We start from the raw sequence: 19,975 nt of genomic DNA, 5'->3' as shown, positions 1-19,975 counted from the left end.
AGAGATGAAAAAAATCGTATTGAAAAAAAAAAAAAAAGAACAAGCTTCTTTGAAGGAAAATCGAGGGGAGGATCCTCGTTAATACGTGAGGATCCCATAGGTCCATCGATCACGATCAACGTCATCTGCGAAGCGGAGGAAAAAAGAAAGAAAGGGGTGATCGAGGTCGCAGGCGTTTCTGTTTCGATCGTTCGCGGTTATTTCCGGCGGCCATGGTTCTCCTCAAAGGAAGTGACACGCGACGCGCAAAGGGTCACGTGTAGGGATGAAAACAAACTTTTTTTCCAAAGCGGATTGCCGCGAGACAATGTTGCAGCCTCGTGCGCCCTCGGCTGCTCGGGGAGTTGTTCCGTGGACGGTCTATTTCTGGACGTGTAAATATCGATTCGCAGCCGCTGGTGCCGCTCGTCGTCACTCGAGAGAGGTGAGGACGAGAGTGGCGAGAGAACGGGAGGAAGGAGCAAAAATGATATTGATACGCGTGGAAGTAATGAGATCCCGGTGCGAGTGACGTTAGACGGAGGAGGCATTATTGAATCGAATGTTTGAGAAGTTGGGCGGATGGAGGGAGATACGGTATTTCGTATTTAGTTGGCTGGAATGGCTTAGTTTGAGATAGATATAGAAATAGTGATATGAAGCAGGGATGATGCAGTAGCAAGCAATTTGCTCGAAATATATCTGAAGAGGATGAGTCTAAGATAATTGTTCTTCTTGAAGTCTTCTTTATTAGTCCATGATATAATATACTTCTTTTTAATTTATTTAGTTTTTTAATGTTGCATGAATGCAACGCTCATTTTGAAAGTGTGTTAAAATTCCATTCTGAATTAATATTCAAATTTCTTTTTTATAAAAATTATATACTTAGTTTAACTTATCCTGGTATAATTTCAAAATATTATATTTCTAATAAAGATTAATAATAATTTTCTTTGACGGATTAAATTGATGGATTAATAGACAGAGTATCCTGTCGCATCAAAAAAAATCGATGGATGAATTTAGATGTAAAAAAAAATCTTGTTTTCGAGTCATAATTTTATCGAAAGATATAAAAAAAGATATAAAAGATATAAAATATCTTTATTATTATTAAAATATCTATAAAATATTAATTCTATTATTTATAAATGGAATTTATTGTTAATATAAGATATCCATCATATAATCCATCAAAATGTTTATTATTAACAATGTTAAAATATTTGGTGAAAAGATTGAACAAGGCTTTCATAAATGAATAATAATTTTTAAAGAAATGCAAAGAATAAAATAAAACATTTTCAAGCATGTACTGAATAGATATTAAAGAAGAAATTTGTTATAACTTGAAAACAAGATCAAATCAGAGCACATATTTATATAAACTTCTTTCTTATTAATTTCAAATGTAATTTCAGATGTAAATTCACCCATCAAAGTAGTTTCTTGATACAACATGACTGTATTAAGCAACTTGCAAATTAAAATTTGATTTATATAAATGATTTTGAATAATTTAAGGTCGATAAATTTACTCGACCAATCAAGAATTGCTTAATATAAACATGATTTTAATGAATAATATTTCATTTAGTTGATATTGGTTCAATATCGATAATTTTGATTTCAATATAATGAAATAGAACATATATATAAGTATCACAATTTTTAAATAACGATTCAAGAGTTTAAGAGAGGAACTTAAGGAGGATTTAATAAAAGATGACGTGATAAGAAATTAGAATGTTTTTAGAGTGCAGATAAAACGAGGATGATGAGAACTTTCTGATAATTTTGCATCATATAAGATATGGATTTGTTTCTAAAGAAGAATAGACACTTGACCTATTTTATATCATTTACTTTAAGGATATCAAAAGATAGAGATTTTATACATTGTGATGTATTACAAGATTCTATACTTATGTTTTCAGAAAAGCTCTTGTACAATCTGAAAGACATTCGAAGACATCAAAAACTTTTGGAAGAATTCCATATTTACAATTCGTGAAAAATTTAGTAGAAGAATTAATAAAAGTTAGAAATCTATAAAAATGCAACTTTTTAAATAAAACATGAAAACTAATTTTTTTGATTTCGTTTAAGAGTTATACACTATTAAACTTTCCTATCTTTCTTTGTATTTGAGATAGATATCCAATATCAACCTCGACTAGAAAGAGTTGTTTAAACTGTTATAAGTGACAGTGGAAAGTAGACAAAGTTGGAAGAAATCGTAAACCAAAGAAAAATCGGTCGTCCATTAAAGCGAAAACGTTAAGTGAAACTCTACTTCAAATAAAAACCATTTCTTAAATTCGCAACAAAATACTTCATCATAATTGAAAATTATAATTGGAATTATTAATACGCAAATGTAAACTGAATAAACAAATGTAATTATCTTGATCTAGATTTCTTATCTTTATAATTTTTATTATTAAATGATTTAAATTTGACGAAGGAAATATAATATTCCTGATAATTTAATAAAACTTTTGTAAATAATTTATGCAATATAGAGTGATGATACAACTGTAATTCCACAAAAAATAATTAACTAATTTCACTGTTGTACTTTATTTTATATTTTCGATTTATTTTTCCGAAAAAAATCCATTATTCTATTATTATTCTATATATATGCAAAATGTTAATATATTCATGGGATATCTCTTTTTTAAAATCAATTTTATATAAATATTAAAACAAATACAAAAGTTGGTATATATAAAAATATTATTTATTAAGTTATAAACAATTTAAGTTATAATAAAGTTATAATAAACAATTTAAGTTATAAATGATTTAATTAAATTTTCATCAGATGAAAAGAGATATAACGCAATGATGGTGTGACAGAGATAATCTTATCTAAGTCTTGCTTCATCTAACTGCAATTTGTTTATAAGCTAACAAACAAGATTTTCATTTACACCAATTTTTGTATTTGTCCTAATCCCTAGAATAGATCCTCTTAAGATATCCTACAAATGTATATAAATGTATATGCAAAATTTTTTTTCTATAATAAAATATGAAATATGCATTAGAAATATTTTCACGAACGAAACCTGAACTTTCACGTTCAACTTTGAACCTCGTCTATCTTGGTCAGAGGCAGCGTCAGTGATGCAAGATGATTCACTTAAAGGGCTCAACATAGCAACCTACGGTCAAAGCGATCAAGCGACAATCGTTTCAAAGTAGGTACGTCATGCAGGATTTAGTGGAATCATCGAATAAGCGACGTTTTGAATAAACATTCGATCGAGCCAATGAATAATTCTAATCATATCCGGTTATTCCTTCTGACTTAGTAATAAATAATTCGTTAATTTTTTTTTTACCAACGTCTGAACTGAATATTTCTTCATATATTATTCATCTTGTTTCAACGAAAACAATCTTCTAAAATCAAACTCAAATAATTGAATATTCTTTTCTAATAAATTCAAATTCCAGTTATCTAAATTTTATAAATTTAAATCTATTTTTCATTCGAAACTTATTTCGTTTGATTATCAAATTTTTATTAATCAAATCACGTATAAGATAAATAAATCTGATTTTAATACAGTTAATAACATTAATCTAAAGATATAATTTGATTGAAAGACAATTAATGGAGTCAAATATAAAAGATTCAATCTAATGATATAATTATAATAGATTTAAATATAGAAGGATCAATCCAAGATATAATTAGATCATATAGACTTAAACATAAGAGAATTAAGGATTAATCCATCAATTGAATAATGTAGATTCAATATGGAACGAATTCAAAAATTGACTCATACAGATTCAAATATAAGACCATATAATAGAAAGATTCTCAATAATTGTTATCATAATGTCTTAGATCTTCTTCTTTTTTTCAAAATGTTATTTAAAATCAATATCTGCTCGATGAATCAAATATAGTTCTCATTAAACATTACCATATGTATTTTAGCAAGAACATATCTTACAATTTTTCTCTATCCACGACAAATTTTTTATAAGTATTTAAAAAAAAAAATTTATTTAAAAAGATATTATCCTTTATTTTTGGTTTTTTAATATGTTGTCAAGACACTGAATAGTTACGAATATTTTACTTGGAAGTTATTTATTAAAAAATTATAGATCTAATCTAATCTAACTCAAACCATGAAACTAGAAATGAAATAAATTTTTCTAATTAACTAAAATTAATTTATGTTAATTCTAAGTTTAATTTCACTTCAAAATTAATTAAAAACTCACTGTTAATCGATTTAATAGTTTGCATTAAGTTTGTTTGCTTTCTTAATTTTACCAGTCATCACAATTGTCCGTAACAGTAAACCTGATTAAAACTATCTAACTTAATCTAACTTAAACCGTTTCTAAAAACCGCAATTACATTTTTGTTAATTTTTTGACAAACAAAATCTTAATAAATCATCCAGAATGATAATCTCGATAATATATTAAAAAATCATTAAGATGGGACGTGATCACTTTTCTCTAAATAATTATAGAAATTTGTTATAAAATTCATCGACAAATTAAATTTATCATAAAAATACCCTCAACCTCATCGCGGAAAACCGCTAAAGACAATTTCCTCCAGATGTCGAGGTATGTTAAAACGGATCGATCAGCTTGTAAAGAACCGCTAAACACGCTAACTATAATAAAAGAGGCGAGGCTAACCTACCTAGAGGCGCGTATTGATTTCGTGCTCTTGCTTTACAACTTTGCTCTATGTTTTCGAATCACGTGGTAGCTCCTACTTGTTCACGTGTTCACGACGATTCCAAAGATGATTAAGGATCCGTGGATGAACATTTGAAGCGGCGCGAAGCGCACGTGAACGAAGATTGCTTGCTCTCCTGATTTTATTTAGCAATATCTGCGCGTTATTAAATCGACAGATATAGAGTGTGCTTTGAACAGTTATAGCTTTGTTTGTGATTCTTCTTGGACGATTTATTGGACGACTTTCGAATGTAGCCCTAGTATTTATTTATCGTGAATTTGTTGAATTACGAAATGAAATTTGTTCTCTTAATTTATGCAAAAATGCGAAATATTTTGTGAATCTTATAGCTCGCTTGACTGTATAAATATGATGATAAATCTTTAGCAAAATATTTATCTGATATCAGTTGTATATACAATATTTGGCTTGCGATAAACTTTCTTTGATGTCCTCGTGACTCAGATCGTGTTGAACTTTCAACGATGTCTGAAGTGAAAAGGAACAATTTGATCTTTTCTTTGTGGTACTTTTCTAGAGATAGAAGTGTTTTTATTGTTTTCTATATCGGGTTAAAATTTATATGTCATAAAAAGTATTTATAAATATAAATATCTCAAAGGAAAAATTTAATATTATATTTTCTAATATTTTTCTAATATAAATATAGAATAAGTTTAAAGTTGAACTTGTCGAATTATTACATTTATGAATCAAATTGTTGTACCTTTAAAATTATTATATTTCTTATTATTAGAATAGGTTAAGTTAAATAAGGCTACATTTCATTAGATTAATCTTTTTAAAATGTAGATTTGGAAAATTTGTTTTCTTTTTCATTTTGTTTTCTTTTTCATTTTTGTTTGTATAAATTAAAACTATTCTACCATATATTTTGATTTATAATAATTTTTGCTTTTATGGATGAGAAAAAATATATTCCCAAAATGATATTTCCATATTTTGAAACATTTGCACAAATTTGAAAAAGTGGAATGAAACGTAAGTGTAATCTTTTAGAATGCTTCAGTAAATATTGGATGCAATTTCCTGTATTTTGTATCTTTATGACTGGATAAGAGTCAAGGAGAGAGTGTTAATCTTACGCACAGACATGTTCAAACATCATATAATTACATGTTCGTGTTGTAAGGGTGGAATTCATTGGTTCTCTAATAATAAGCAATATTATCTGTTCATTGAGTAAAGAAATCTTAGTAAGAAACTTTAATAAACTCGAAATGAACAGCTACGTTAAAAATTAATACAATTATTGTTAAAATTATTCAGATATCGATACAATGATTTTTATTTTTTCAGAATAATCTAAAGGTTGAAACAAATATAGAAGTTTTAATGCATAAATATCTATTGAAGCTTATTTTTCAAGTTATAAGCTATTTAACTTTTTATTAGATGAAGCGAGACTCTATGTCTATCGTATTCTATTTCCGTCTCGTTTTATTTAGTGCAAAGATAAAATATTCATAACTTGAAAAATAAGCTTCAATGGATATTTTTGTGTAAAAATTTTTGTGTTTGTTTCAGTATCCTTTTTCTATTTTCTTCGTCAGAACATTCTGCAGGTATCAGAAAATAAAAAAATTTTTCAAATAAATAAATCATTGTTCAAAGGAGAATAAAAGGAAATGATTATTTATGTTGTAAAAATATTCGAACGTTTTATAAATCCATGATAAAAATAAAAATACTTATGATAATAATTTTTTTATAAAAAGTTTACTTGGTTTGATACATCTTTGATGAGTAATGTGTTTAAAAAATATTAAACATTATATTTTATTAATAATTATTATTATATTCTTGCTTTTAAAGTTTATTTCAGTCTAAGAATAGTTACATATATTTGTTAGTTTAGTTTGATAATATAAATTTATAACATGTTTAATATTTTTGAAAATTCAAAATACATTTTTCTTCAATTTGTAAATTTTATCAATATCTGAATATTTTTGGAAATTTTAATTTTTTGGGAAGATTGAATTCAAATTAATCTTTTATATATATATCTGTGTTTTAATATATATATAAATAAATAAATAAATAAATAATATTTAATTATTTATTTTAATCATTCGCTATAGATATTCGCTATTATATCAAAATAAAAGATACGACATATTTTTTACTTTTAGTCTTAATGATGGTTTATTAAAAAATTTAGAATTTTAAATCGATGAAAAAAGAATTTATCAAAAAGAAGATTGGAACGTTAAAGAATTGAATCGTTTTTAGAGTATGGAGTTAAAGTCTTACCTTGTCCAGATTGATTTTAGTGGCAGGGAACCATTTGCCGACGAATATAACGACTGGTCGACCCTGACGATCAACTCCACTTTGATAGAGGCAGCCAATTCCTGAAACTTCCGACAGATCCTCTGTCTTCGCTCTTCTGAGGAGCCTCTCGTACCTGGAACAAGATAATAAGAGACAATTCGTGGATTGTTCTGGGAATATTTGATCATGCTAATGTTAATTTCAACTGACTACAAACTGGTACCAAGTATTTTTTTAGAGATCTCTAATGTATCTTTCTCGAAACTGGAAACAATTTGAAATTATATTTAAATTATTTTAATATTTTTAGAGAGAGAAATAATGTTGGCAGCAAAACATCTTTTAAATGTTTGGAATAGTAATGAATTTTTAATTAAAATTTTGCACGCGTCTTTCGCTTATTTTAATAAAATGAATTTTTGTACGCATCATATATCGTATGTTTTTAATTATATTCAGACCGAGATGGAATTTATACAGACACATTTGCAAAGAGATCAGCGTCAAAACGATTTATATTCTAGCAAAGAAGTTCTGTTTGCAAATCATGCACAACGTGAAGATTATTTGAGCCACGTCATTCTGATAACCAAATAAAATAATAATTGTCTCACACTAACGTAATTATAACATGTTGATGTTCCTTCGTTCAATCATTCTCATAATACAATTTAATAGATACAAATAAATAAAGAAAGGAAATATTTATATTTATAATTACAATTACAATTTTGTCACAAGCAAGTTTTTTCCATAATTATTCAATTTTAAATAAAAGATCAAATCAAATATTATTTATAAAAAAAAAAAAAAAATATCACCCTCTGATCTTGATGGCTTTTTAATATATTGCCATCACTCTGAATTGTGTTGTGAAGATTTTTACTTAGAGGTCGCTGTTCATTAAAAAGTTATTAATAAAAACGTTCCTTCGAAACAGTTTATGTTAGGTTGGGTTAGTTTTAATCAGCTTTATCGCTACTACTACAATTATAGTAGTCAGATTAAGAAAACTAGTGCAAACCTAATGCAAACCATTAATAACTAAATGAGTTTTTATTTAATTTACGGTTTCCTGATATATTATATTGAGTCTTAATTAGACTAGATTAGATAAATAATTTTTTAATAAACAACGATTTGTTAAATTATCAATGCGATGACCTTGATAATATATTAAAAAAATCATCAAAATCGGAAGATAGAAATATATTTTTTTGTAAATATTTATCCAGATATTATTCGAAGAATCATAATAATGATATAAAAAAAAAATTAAAAAAAAATTGTTTGAAAATATTACGATTAATTTCAACAGAGAGAATTAAAATTCCAAAAATTTCATTGCATCGGAATATCCATGATAATATTTGGTCACAGCGTTTCAAGTCACAATCGAAATAACGAATCTCAATGTTTCATCATCGAACGCGAAAATTACATGCAATTTCATCGTTAATCTCCATCCGTTACGGAGAGTTCGTGGAAAAGAAACATAAAGCTGACCAACCTTAAATATCGACGCCATATCACGTAGCGTGAATTGTGACGACGAGAAAAGCGTGCTTGGTTTTGCAAAAACATGCAAGACTCCGGATAACAATCTCATAACACGAACCTCGTCTAATCTTTTTAATGCGAATGTCGTAATTAAAATTTTATTACCTGACCATAAGAATGTGAAATATTCGCACATTAATTTCATGGTATACGATGGTATATTAATATGAACTTATACGATGCGAAACTTTTAATACAGAGATTCAAGGGATGAAATTCGTAAATATTAAATTCAAGGCTGAAACGCGTAATTGAAATATGAAGTTTACAACATAAACTTGACAATATGAAGTTTACAAAGTTTGAATAATATTAGGAGCTACAATAATATTAGGGGTTACAATAGAAAGCTTATAATAGATATTTCACAAATGCGAAGCTTTGAAAATGATATAAAATCTCCACGATATGAAGATTCAACAATTTAAATTTTATGATATAAAGTTTAGAACGGAATGTGCAAAATTTTACAAAGTTTATAATATTTTGTACAACATAGTGCTCATGGAGCTTATACTAATAACATGAATCTTAAAATAAGAACTTTATAATATAAAGTTTAAAATATAAAATCTTTAATACGAAGACAAATATTTATAACGTCAAAACACTGTTGATATAAAACTAACATAAAAATTCAAAATATAATAAATTTTATAAAAAGTTTCATTATTAAAGAAACAAATTTTTTAAAAATAAAAAAATGAAAAAATTAAAATTTCTTTTATTATAATGAAATTTTATAATGAATTATATGCAGTAATTTTTTCAGTTTAATTAATTTTAATTAATTTTTATCACTTTAAGAAGATAAAATCAATAAAAATTTCAATATTTTTTGTTCTTTCAAATATAATTTATAATGATAAAAAGAAAATTTTAAATTATAAAATATTTGATTTCTAATATTCTATCATTTTATTGCGAAAAATATTCTCAAATGAAATTGTATTTAAAATTAAAAAAAATAATGGAATCTTTGAGGGTTGATTTTACTCACTCAAAGAGATTTATTCATCGAAATTTGCTCCATATATATATAACCCATTGTGCCCTGTATACATATAAATTTTCAATAAAATCAAAATTTTCGGATGAATTTCTTTTTAACGTAAGAATACTTTTGTTGATTGTATATTAAGTTTGTGCTTCAAAGATCACAGTACAATTATGCATATCTAATTTCGTGAATCTTTTTGTTTTAAATTTGGGTCACAAAACCATTTTCTGTTACGAATTTTCAAATGTATTATTGTTTAATCTAATAAATTACATGAATTCAATATGATTTTTTATATATAAATACGCAGATTTCATATATGAAACACAGAATTTTCAATTGATTAATTTAACAAATGAATCCAACTTTATAATGTATGATTTTTTATATGAAATCTCAATTCAAACGCAGAAATTATAAACGACTCACAAAGAAATTTCAATTTTTTTTATATTAAAGTTGTAAATATAAGAAAAAGGAGAACAATAGTTATTTATATATTTTAACAATAGATTATTGATTTATTGGAAATATGTTTTACATATTTATAAAATATTAATCAATTTATCTGATTGATATTATTATTTTATTTATTATTATTATGATATTGATTTTTTTATTAGTTCTAAACTTTAGAAAATTTGAAAAAAATTGAAATATTTATTGAAATTTCTGATCAAGTGAAATATTAAAGATTTTTTTCAAACACAAATTCAAACAAAATTTTAACAAAATTGAATGAAATTTCTTCTCGATCTACAGCAAACTGAAATTACTTGGAGGGATAAAAACGATTTACTGAAAAAAGAATTTATAAAAATATAATCCTCAATAAAATATATCTTCTTTTTCATTCTTTTTAAAGTATCATACGTTTCTCATCATTTTTTTTTCATTCTTTGCTTACTATATCATATATTAACAAATAATTTTATTATCGAAAATTCTTATCTTATAAAATCTTAAGTATACGAAGCTTGAAAACGAAGTCTTAAAAATATCGTATTTTTATTTTTTTTTATTTTTGCATAGAAGACTTTTTCTTTTCTATAATTATCCATTACTCGCTAATCGTAAAACACTCAATACTAAAATGTTAATTAATATGTGTTAAATATAGTTACAGGAATTTATCAAGCATCAATAAATATCTTAAAAATTTAAAACACGTCAAATCTACCACGAAATTGCGTGAAACTGTTCGTTCAATTCTAAAACACGATAAAAAATTATATTAGATTTAATAATATCTTTATTACTACAAATATTACTATATTAAATTCGCGTATACGCCAAGATTAGTCATCAAATATCTAAGCTTAACCACGAAATTATTCAATTTCTAAAAAGCATCGATCAAAATTATTTATTGATATAATATCTCTGTTTCGAATATCGAAGCTTAACACGTCAAAGTTACCACGAAATTGTCCACCCTTCGATCGACCCTCGACCAGTGCCATTCCGCCGACACGCGACACAGCGGTTTCATCGCGTAGCGTCGCGCGTGGACGCGTCCATGAATATTCCATTCGGGTAAAATCAATGAGCACGTTTCACGTGCGCTCCACGAAACGTTTCGCCTAACATCGTTAATCGAGTCGGGCCACGGTTGAACGCGGTTCATCCGAAGAAACGGAATTCTTTCTTCCAGATGAAAGAACGAATTAGTATCGTTCCGTTCGACATCGATTTTCCAAACCATTTTTTTGTACTTGTTTTTATTTTTCCCGCCGCGAATGTTGTTTCCTTCAAGGCCGCGATACTAACTACGCTCGTATACGGATGATATACATGCATGTAAATCAAACGTTAAACGATTCTATCAGCTGATTTTCGCAATGACGACTCGACTTGTCTGACAATGGACGATTACACGATTAACGATAGTTACGATTGTTGTTTCTTTAATCGCTATCAATGCCATTGTCTTTTTTTTTTTTTTTTTTTTTTGCTTCTTAATCTCTTGCCATAGAGATATCGTTCCGCGAAAAAAAGAGAGAGCTTGTTCAAGAGTTCATCGATGTAATTATCTGTCGATGCTTTCTTATGTTAGGATAGTTAACAGGTTTTGCGCAGTGCAAAGAATGGTTTTCAGAATGGTTTTAAAAAATTTCCGATACCGGATTGAAATTAGATTTTCACAGATTAGATTTATACCGATTTATAAAATATTTAAATATCGAAATGTAAAATTTTATATAAAAAGAATAGTTTACGGTTGGATTGAAAATTTTTTACAATTATTTACAAATCATTTATAACAATGAATTGTTACGTTGAATCATCCAATGAGATTGCAGGTATATTGGTATTCAGTTGACGTTCGATATGATTTTTCTTTTCATTATCATCCAGCGTGAAACGTGTAACGTGTAACGACTAAACACACAAAATACTTTCTATGATATGATAACTAACTAGGTTTGAAAATTGAAGATTCTAAGAGCGCAAACGAGGAAGGAATGAAAATGGAAGAAAAATCCGTGTTTTCCTTCGAGAATAACAAATCTTTCCTATATTTTGGAGAAATCAGTTTCTTGGAGCATTACCAAAAGGCAACGAAGGGCGCAAAACAAAACTGGGCGTTGGACCAAAAGAGTAAGGTTCCCGCGTATTGGAAAACGATTAAAGCTCAGCATGAAAATCCCCTCGTACGTATATATACATACAAAAACTGAACTCGAGCAACATTTTTACCAAACTCCATCCCATAAACCAAACCGGGCAAATTTCCAAAAAAAATCGTTATTCTCGAAAAATGATAATCGTGGCAACGCGAACCGATCCCGCGTCAAAGATCGGAACGCGTCAGATGCGGAACATTTACGTAACGCGGAAAACACACACGACGGTTCGAGTTACCGACGAAAGGATAACAAGAAGATACACGATATTCCATATATATATATATATAATACGCACCGGTCCTCGTCCTCGATCACATCCACCATGTCAATCATGACCATTCTGATAATACGAACACTCCGTTGTCGAAAATGTTGCCTCCACCTTCTATGACTGAAAAATCTTCTCCGATCTTCTTCTCTCTTGGACAGAGCAATATTAAAATTCGACACAAACTCTCTTTCTCTCTCTCTCTCTCTCTCTCTCTCTCTGTTAAAGTCTCATATATATATATGTGTATATATATATATATATATATATATATATATATATATTACTACGTTAAACGAAATAATAATGAATCCTTGCTGGCAACATGGGTCCAGATGCCAACTACTCCATCGTACGAGGATTCTTATTTGTTTCTGTTATCTGTTTTTTTTTTTTTTTTTTTTTTTTTTTGAATACGCTTCGAATAATATAATAATATGCACGAGTAATATATATGTTTACGGATCCTGGATATTGAGAAAGAGCACGGGCACACGTACGTATCGCGGGATGGAAGAGTGAACAAGGAACGCGACGANTTTTTTTTTTTTTTTGAATACGCTTCGAATAATATAATAATATGCACGAGTAATATATATGTTTACGGATCCTGGATATTGAGAAAGAGCACGGGCACACGTACGTGTCGCGGGATGGAAGAGTGAACGAGGAACGCGACGAGCCTTGGCGACGAGTCGCGACGCACTGAGCCGCTTGAACGAGGAAGACGGGACTACGAGAGGAACGACGTCGAGACGCCGCGCCGCGTCTTCGTCGGTTTCGTGGGCGCGCGCCTCCGCCGGCTGCGTCACGGCGCTTGCTCGGCTTTCGACTACTACGTGTTCGATGAGTAAAAAGCCGGGGAAATGGCAGAGTAGGGGCGCGATCCGTGGTAAGGTTGTTACGTTCGATTTCGCGAGGCGTTGACTAATTGCTCGGAATATCACTCGGTTGACCGTAAAAGGTTCAGTTGTGGAGCATATATATGTATATGATGCTCGTTGGGATGAGAATTTCAAGTTTGAATCGTGAATTTTCGAAGGTTTTTCTTTTTTTTTTTTTTACTTTGCTGGTCATTGCAGCAATTTTGGCAAGTTTGGCGGTTATTTAATTCTATTCGTGATAGAGGGAAGTTATTATGGTTATTTGAAATATATATTCACTTTATGATATTTTATTACGTGGTAGGGTTGTCATGCTTGATTTTGGGGAGGACGTTGATTAATTGTCGAAATGTCACGGTTTATTGTAAAAGATTTAGTCGTGGGTTATAGATATTGGTTGTTCGATGAAAATTTTGGCAAAATTTTTTGCTGTTTGATCATTAAGAGTTTTAGCTATTTAGGAAGTTTAGGCATTTGGTGGAATTAATGTTATTCATGGGGATATGTCAAAGAGAAATTATGTATTTGAATTATTTACTACTATTATTTGATTTCGCAGGAGTGATTCATTGATTTGATTCATTGCTAAAATATCATTTGGTTGATTGTAAAAAATTTAATCATTTATTTGGGAATTCTTTTGTTGTTTGATCATTAGAAGAATAAATTTTAAGAATAAATTTTGGTAAATTTGAATATTGAAATTAATGTTATTTATCGGGATATTAAAAAGAGATTATACCTATTTGAAATGTTTAGTTTCCAATGTTTATTACGTGATAAGGTTATTACATTTGATTTCGCAATATATTGATTAATTGTTAATATCAAAATATCGATTGATCATAAATCAAGTGTGAAATATATTTGTAATGCAAATTTATTTTGAGAATTATTTTCTTGTTTGACGTTGATTAGAAATTTTTTATTCGATATTCAAAAGAAATTATGTAATCATTAAAATATTTAATGAACAGCACGTGGTTTTTATGTTTGATTTCGTAATTGATTAATTGCTGAAATATTATCAATTAATCATAAAAACTTCGATATAAAATTTATTTGTTTGTAAATTTGTTCTGAGAATTATTTCTCAATTATTAAAAAAGTTGAGTATTTGGAGAAATTTGATCATGGAAATATTTATATTATATTTAATTATATACGTACGTATGTATGTAATTTACCAATATTTGACAAATATATTTGTCATAAAAAAATTATTAGTTATTATTTGGAAATTTGAAAATTTTAATGAAAATCAATATAAATTTATGATATTTTAATGAAAATAAAAATAAGTGGAAAAATTGTACAAAATTGTACGATGTGTATTTAAATTATAATTTTAATTAAAAAGAAAGAATTTATATTTATATAAATTATTTTGATAAGATATTGTTGTTAAAATATTTTAAATAAAAACAAAATAAAAAAAATAAAAACTTCACTTGAAAAAAATTCTAATGTTTTAAAAGAATCGAAATATTACTGTTCGATGCGCACAGTGAATAAGGCACCGTTTCATACAATATTATTCTGCAGGAAGAGATTAAACTTATAATTTATTATTTTTTCCCTTATTTAATTTTTTTTTAACTTTTTTTTCTTTTCATAAAAAAATTATGAATATGTTTAACATATTTAATATGTTTTTTTATTAATATCTTGATCATAATATGATATTAAGTTTAATTAATAGTTTATATAAAAGTCTGTTTTTAATCTTAGTATAAATCTACTTTAAGCCATTAAGCATCAAGTAATAATGCGCATTAAAGATAATATTATTGAGAAACAATATTATAGAGCAATTTATATTATTATATGAAAATAAAAAAAAATATATTAAAGTAATAAATAGTCTATTACACTTTTATTCCATTATATAAACTTATAAAAATTTCCATACTTCAAAGAAAAATATAGTTTATCATAATGCTATAAATATTTTTATTTCTTTAAATATGTTATAAAACTGTATAATATATAATATATAATGTATAATATATAAGAAAAAATTATTACGAAATAAATTATTAAACAAATACTTTAAAAGTTTATAATTTTGATATTAGAAAGCAAATTTATAAATGAATATTATTAAAAGATTAAAAACTTTATATTTTAAATTAATAAATGACATAGATGAGATTATTGAACTTATAGCTTGAAACTTAAAATATCTAGATTTTGTAAAAAATTTTTAAAAATTATTTTTGCAATAAAATAAATCAATTATAATACAATTCTAGGAATAAAAAATATATTTAATTATATTCATTGAAATTATTTGAAATTTTTGGAAATTTATTTTCCTACAATAATTTTTAAATGTTTGCAAAAAAGATATTTTTTTCAAAGATAGGAAAATTCAGGTCAGATTGATATTAAAAATATTATGTGATATTAAAAATATTATCATCAATTAATAATAGGATTAGTAATACAAAACATATTTTGCAATATGATAAAATTAAGAATGTGCGAACTTAAAAATTCTATTTATGTTATGTGATAATTTATCATTCTAATAAACAATTCTAAGAAACAATTTTTTAGTTGCAATATATGAAAATTTTATCTATGATATCAAATAAAAATAAAATAAAAATAAAATAAAATAAAATAAAAATAACTATTTAATGGTACAGTTTAATATAATAAAAAATAATAAATTCATTCGAACTAATAAAAAAAAATATTAATATAGAATTCTGTGGAGAATTCTAAAGACAATATTTTATATTGTAATTGTTGACTTCCAAAAATAATATTTTTCATTTTTTTTTTACAAAATTGATTAAATTTTTGCAATTTTTTAAAATTAATAAAATGAAAATTTATATTTCTTTAAAGTGATAAATGATATTTTAATATTATAAAATAATTAAAAAATTAACAAAAAAATAGTAAAAGTTCAATCTAATTAATATTAAGAATATTATTTTATACAATTATTCCTAATCAATTATGATTTTTTACTTTTGCAATAAACTTTTTCGACATCTTCACAAATATCTAAGTATTATTTTGATCCATTTAGAGAACTGATTATTTTCATCTTCGGAAACAATTTTTAATTCCATGTGTCAAAATATATGAGTAGTGTTTTTTTATTTTTTAGAAATCAAATAATTGATTTATTTTCACAGAGAACATTTAACTTGGGTAAGTTTCTATATGATATTTATAAATATTAACAATTAATATTAAATGTTATTATATTTACTGAAATTCTCATAAAATATCCATTACATATTTACGTAATCATATCACTTCGAAATACTAGTAAATCCTAAAGATCTATATTATTCAAATCTCGTTAAACAGATTTCAAATTTTTATTCGAAAACCAACCTCAACTATTGTAAATCAATAATATCTGCATTCGATGTCGCGAATTAATTATACAGGAAGCGCATATATTAATTCCAAGTACTGGATTCCTTGAATCAACATTGATGCATGATACACACGTGCAGCTGGAATATGCGAAATTGGCAGCATTTCCAAGCGGAAAGCCATCTCATTCTATCTTATAGCGGTGTTGACTGATTACACGAATAACATTTGGCCAACACAGGCTCGACATAGTATGATATATATATATTAATGAATTTTTAGCAAGGAATTCCGTAGGCTCCCATGTGAATGCATGATACACACATGTTTTGTTGGAAGACCATTTATAGCTCTGGCTATTTTCGAATCGTTATTACGTTGACTAATTCCAAGTATAAGAACCGATTACCATAAAAGAAGAGATCAAATGCACTACTTAACTCTCACAGTAAGCGTAAAAAATATTTATATATACTTGTAAAAATGATGTATTATTATTATATTATATTATTATATTAATATATATTTTTTATATATTATTTTTTTATGTATTAATGTTTTTTTTTAATTTAATACATAATTATAGTATTAAATCAACATATTATTAATTAATATTATAAATATAAAAGAAAATATAAATAGATTGCGATTATTTATGCAAATTCATATTTTCATTATTATAATTACATAAACGAAATAAAAATTTACAATTTTACATATAAAATATGCAGAAATAGGCTGCAAGAGAAGTTTACGTAAATTTAATTAGTACAATGAAATCTAAATTTATAAATAACGAAAAGTATTAACTTTTAGCCACAAAATAGTTTTTTCATATGATTGAAAATTACAAATATTTAAATTTTTTAAATAAGAACAAAGTAATTTGATCTTTCTGAATATCTCGTTTAATTTTAACAATAGAAAAAAAAGTTTCATGTAAAAATTGAATGGTGTAGTGGAGAATAATAAGTTAATATGAATAATTTATTTGCAGATAAATTTAGAAATTATATGAAGATCAATTTCAATATTTTTATCTTTATGCAAGCTAAAATCTTCAATAGTTTTTAAATTAGATTATTAATTTTTTATAGGAAATGATTTATCTAATTGATGCATTAAAAATTTTATAAATTCTATTTAAACAAATAAAATTGATTTTCATATGATGAATTGCATATATTCACTTGCAAAAAAAATTATTAGCATCAAATTATATCTTCTTCTGCATTCAATTTTAATTTTTTTTTATCATCAACATCAAACGAAATATTCAAGGTGATTAATTTATTGCAAAATAAGCAAAAAATAATTATTATTTTGCTTATATATGATAAATATATTTTTTAATAAATAAAGTTTATTTTTAAAAAAAATATGTTTAAAAAGAATCTATGAAATCTTCTTCTGATTTTCTTTTGACATCTTATAATTGTCATACAAAATTTGGAATTCCAATCATTACAATAGAACATTACAATTATTCGAACTAATTAAGAATCAAAAAATTAAAAAATTGATAAAAAAGGAATCAAATTTGTAAATATATCACGAAATAAATAGAAATTAAACCACTTTAAAATATGGATATTACTATACAAAAACATACATATTTCACAAGAGAAATAATATAAAAAATAAATTAATCAGATTTTTCAACCAAATGCCCTAAAATATATTTTCTAAATATATAAATATTTTTTAAAATAAATCTTTTCAAATATGTTAGTTCAAATATAAATATTCATCTTGTATTCGTATAATTGAATAAATTTGAATAGTTGACATTCTACTATATTTTATTTATATAATTGGCTAATTTTGTGATGGATATATTTTCAATGCTTTCATGGTACGATGCAAAATTGCGTTATATTTTCACATTTCTGGGTCGATTGGTTTTAATGTAGCGCGGTGTGTTCGTTTAATCGAAACCAGCTGCTACTGTTCGATCGTTACACTCATTTATCGTTTTAGAGAGCCCAATTGGAAATGTCAGAATGCAAAAGATTGAAATCAATGTGGTCTTAATGGCTTCGTTATTTTACGTTTTTTTAATCCGACTCTGATAGTAAGTATACAGTGAAACGATCTCTAATATATTGTTTTTACATGATTTTCGATTTAAAAAAAAATTGAGGTTGATACAAAAAGATATAAAAAGATATTCAATTATTAACTGGAACTATTTTAAAAATATTGTACATAATAATAATACTTATTATATTTATAAAAATTAGTTCGATGCTTTTTTAAAATAAAATAATGAAAAAATTTATTATTATTTATTTAGAAAAAAAATTCAATTGTATATATAATTTTTATTCTAAGAAATATTATTTTATTTCATTTTATTCTAAATTTTGTGATTTTATATAATTTTTAAAACAAGAATAGATAATTTTTGAGTTTCTTAATAAAAAAAAGAAAAAAAATAATGATTTTGATGTAATAAAGTCTAATTTCATTTCTTTTTTCAATTTTTGAAAATATATATCTAATGATCAAATATAATCAAATGATATTTGAAAGAATTTAAATGAATTATAATCAAATAAAATCAAGTTAGATTAATTTGTATTCAAAAAAATTTTAAGATTCAAGAAATAAATAATATTTTTTATTTTTTTATAAAATATGCTTGAAAGATTTGTCATCTTCTGTGACTATTAAGTTGTTTTTTCCTCTCAAGTTCAGTTTAATTTTACTAATTGATGCTAATGTGATGATTTGCATTGATAATATAAGATTTGGAACAAATTTAACTTATTATACTTTATTTTTACTATATTCTTATTTTAATTGAGATATTACAAATATAATTTATTGTAAATGATTGCAATGAATTAATCTAATTTATTATTTAATTTAATATTTTATTTAATATTTAATAAATATTGATTTAAAAAATTGATTTAGACATTATATAGTTGGTGAAAAAAGAGCATATAGTACATTGTTTAATTTTTTTTTATAATTATTTTCAAAAATTTCAAGGATATATTTTCAATTATTTAAGTGAATATCATAATTTAATGAATAAAATATAGTAACAAATTAGTTGTATTTACTAAATATATATATCTTATTTATAAAGAAATATATATTTAAATCATGAATGAAATTCTATTCGAAAAAACGACATGTATACACAAGTAATACGATTCATCTATTATTGATTTTCAATACAATTATTTCGACTTTGTACTTTCAATGAAATGAAAATAGGACGACATTCGATTTCTTTTGCACTGAAAATTACAGCGAAGATTA

General features: G+C 25.6%; 1 protein-coding gene across 2 annotated transcripts in view; it reads right to left on the bottom strand.

Annotated features, from left to right (window-relative positions):
• LOC122717428 (protein GDAP2 homolog) overlaps positions 1 to 19,975 on the bottom strand; it is a 91,208-nt gene that overhangs the window by 15,481 nt on the left and 55,752 nt on the right. For both annotated transcript variants that reach the window (XM_043941473.1, XM_043941474.1), the window contains exon 8: positions 6,992 to 7,145. In XM_043941473.1, the coding sequence (XP_043797408.1) occupies positions 6,992 to 7,145 (154 nt within the window). The remainder of the gene's footprint in view (positions 1 to 6,991; positions 7,146 to 19,975) is intronic.

Source organism: Apis laboriosa, unplaced genomic scaffold (genome assembly GCF_014066325.1).
Source record: "Apis laboriosa isolate Shangri-la unplaced genomic scaffold, ASM1406632v1 scaffold50_cov145, whole genome shotgun sequence".
NCBI classification, from domain to species: Eukaryota; Metazoa; Arthropoda; class Insecta; order Hymenoptera; family Apidae; genus Apis; species Apis laboriosa.
This window is presented reverse-complemented; position numbering and strand designations above follow the sequence as displayed.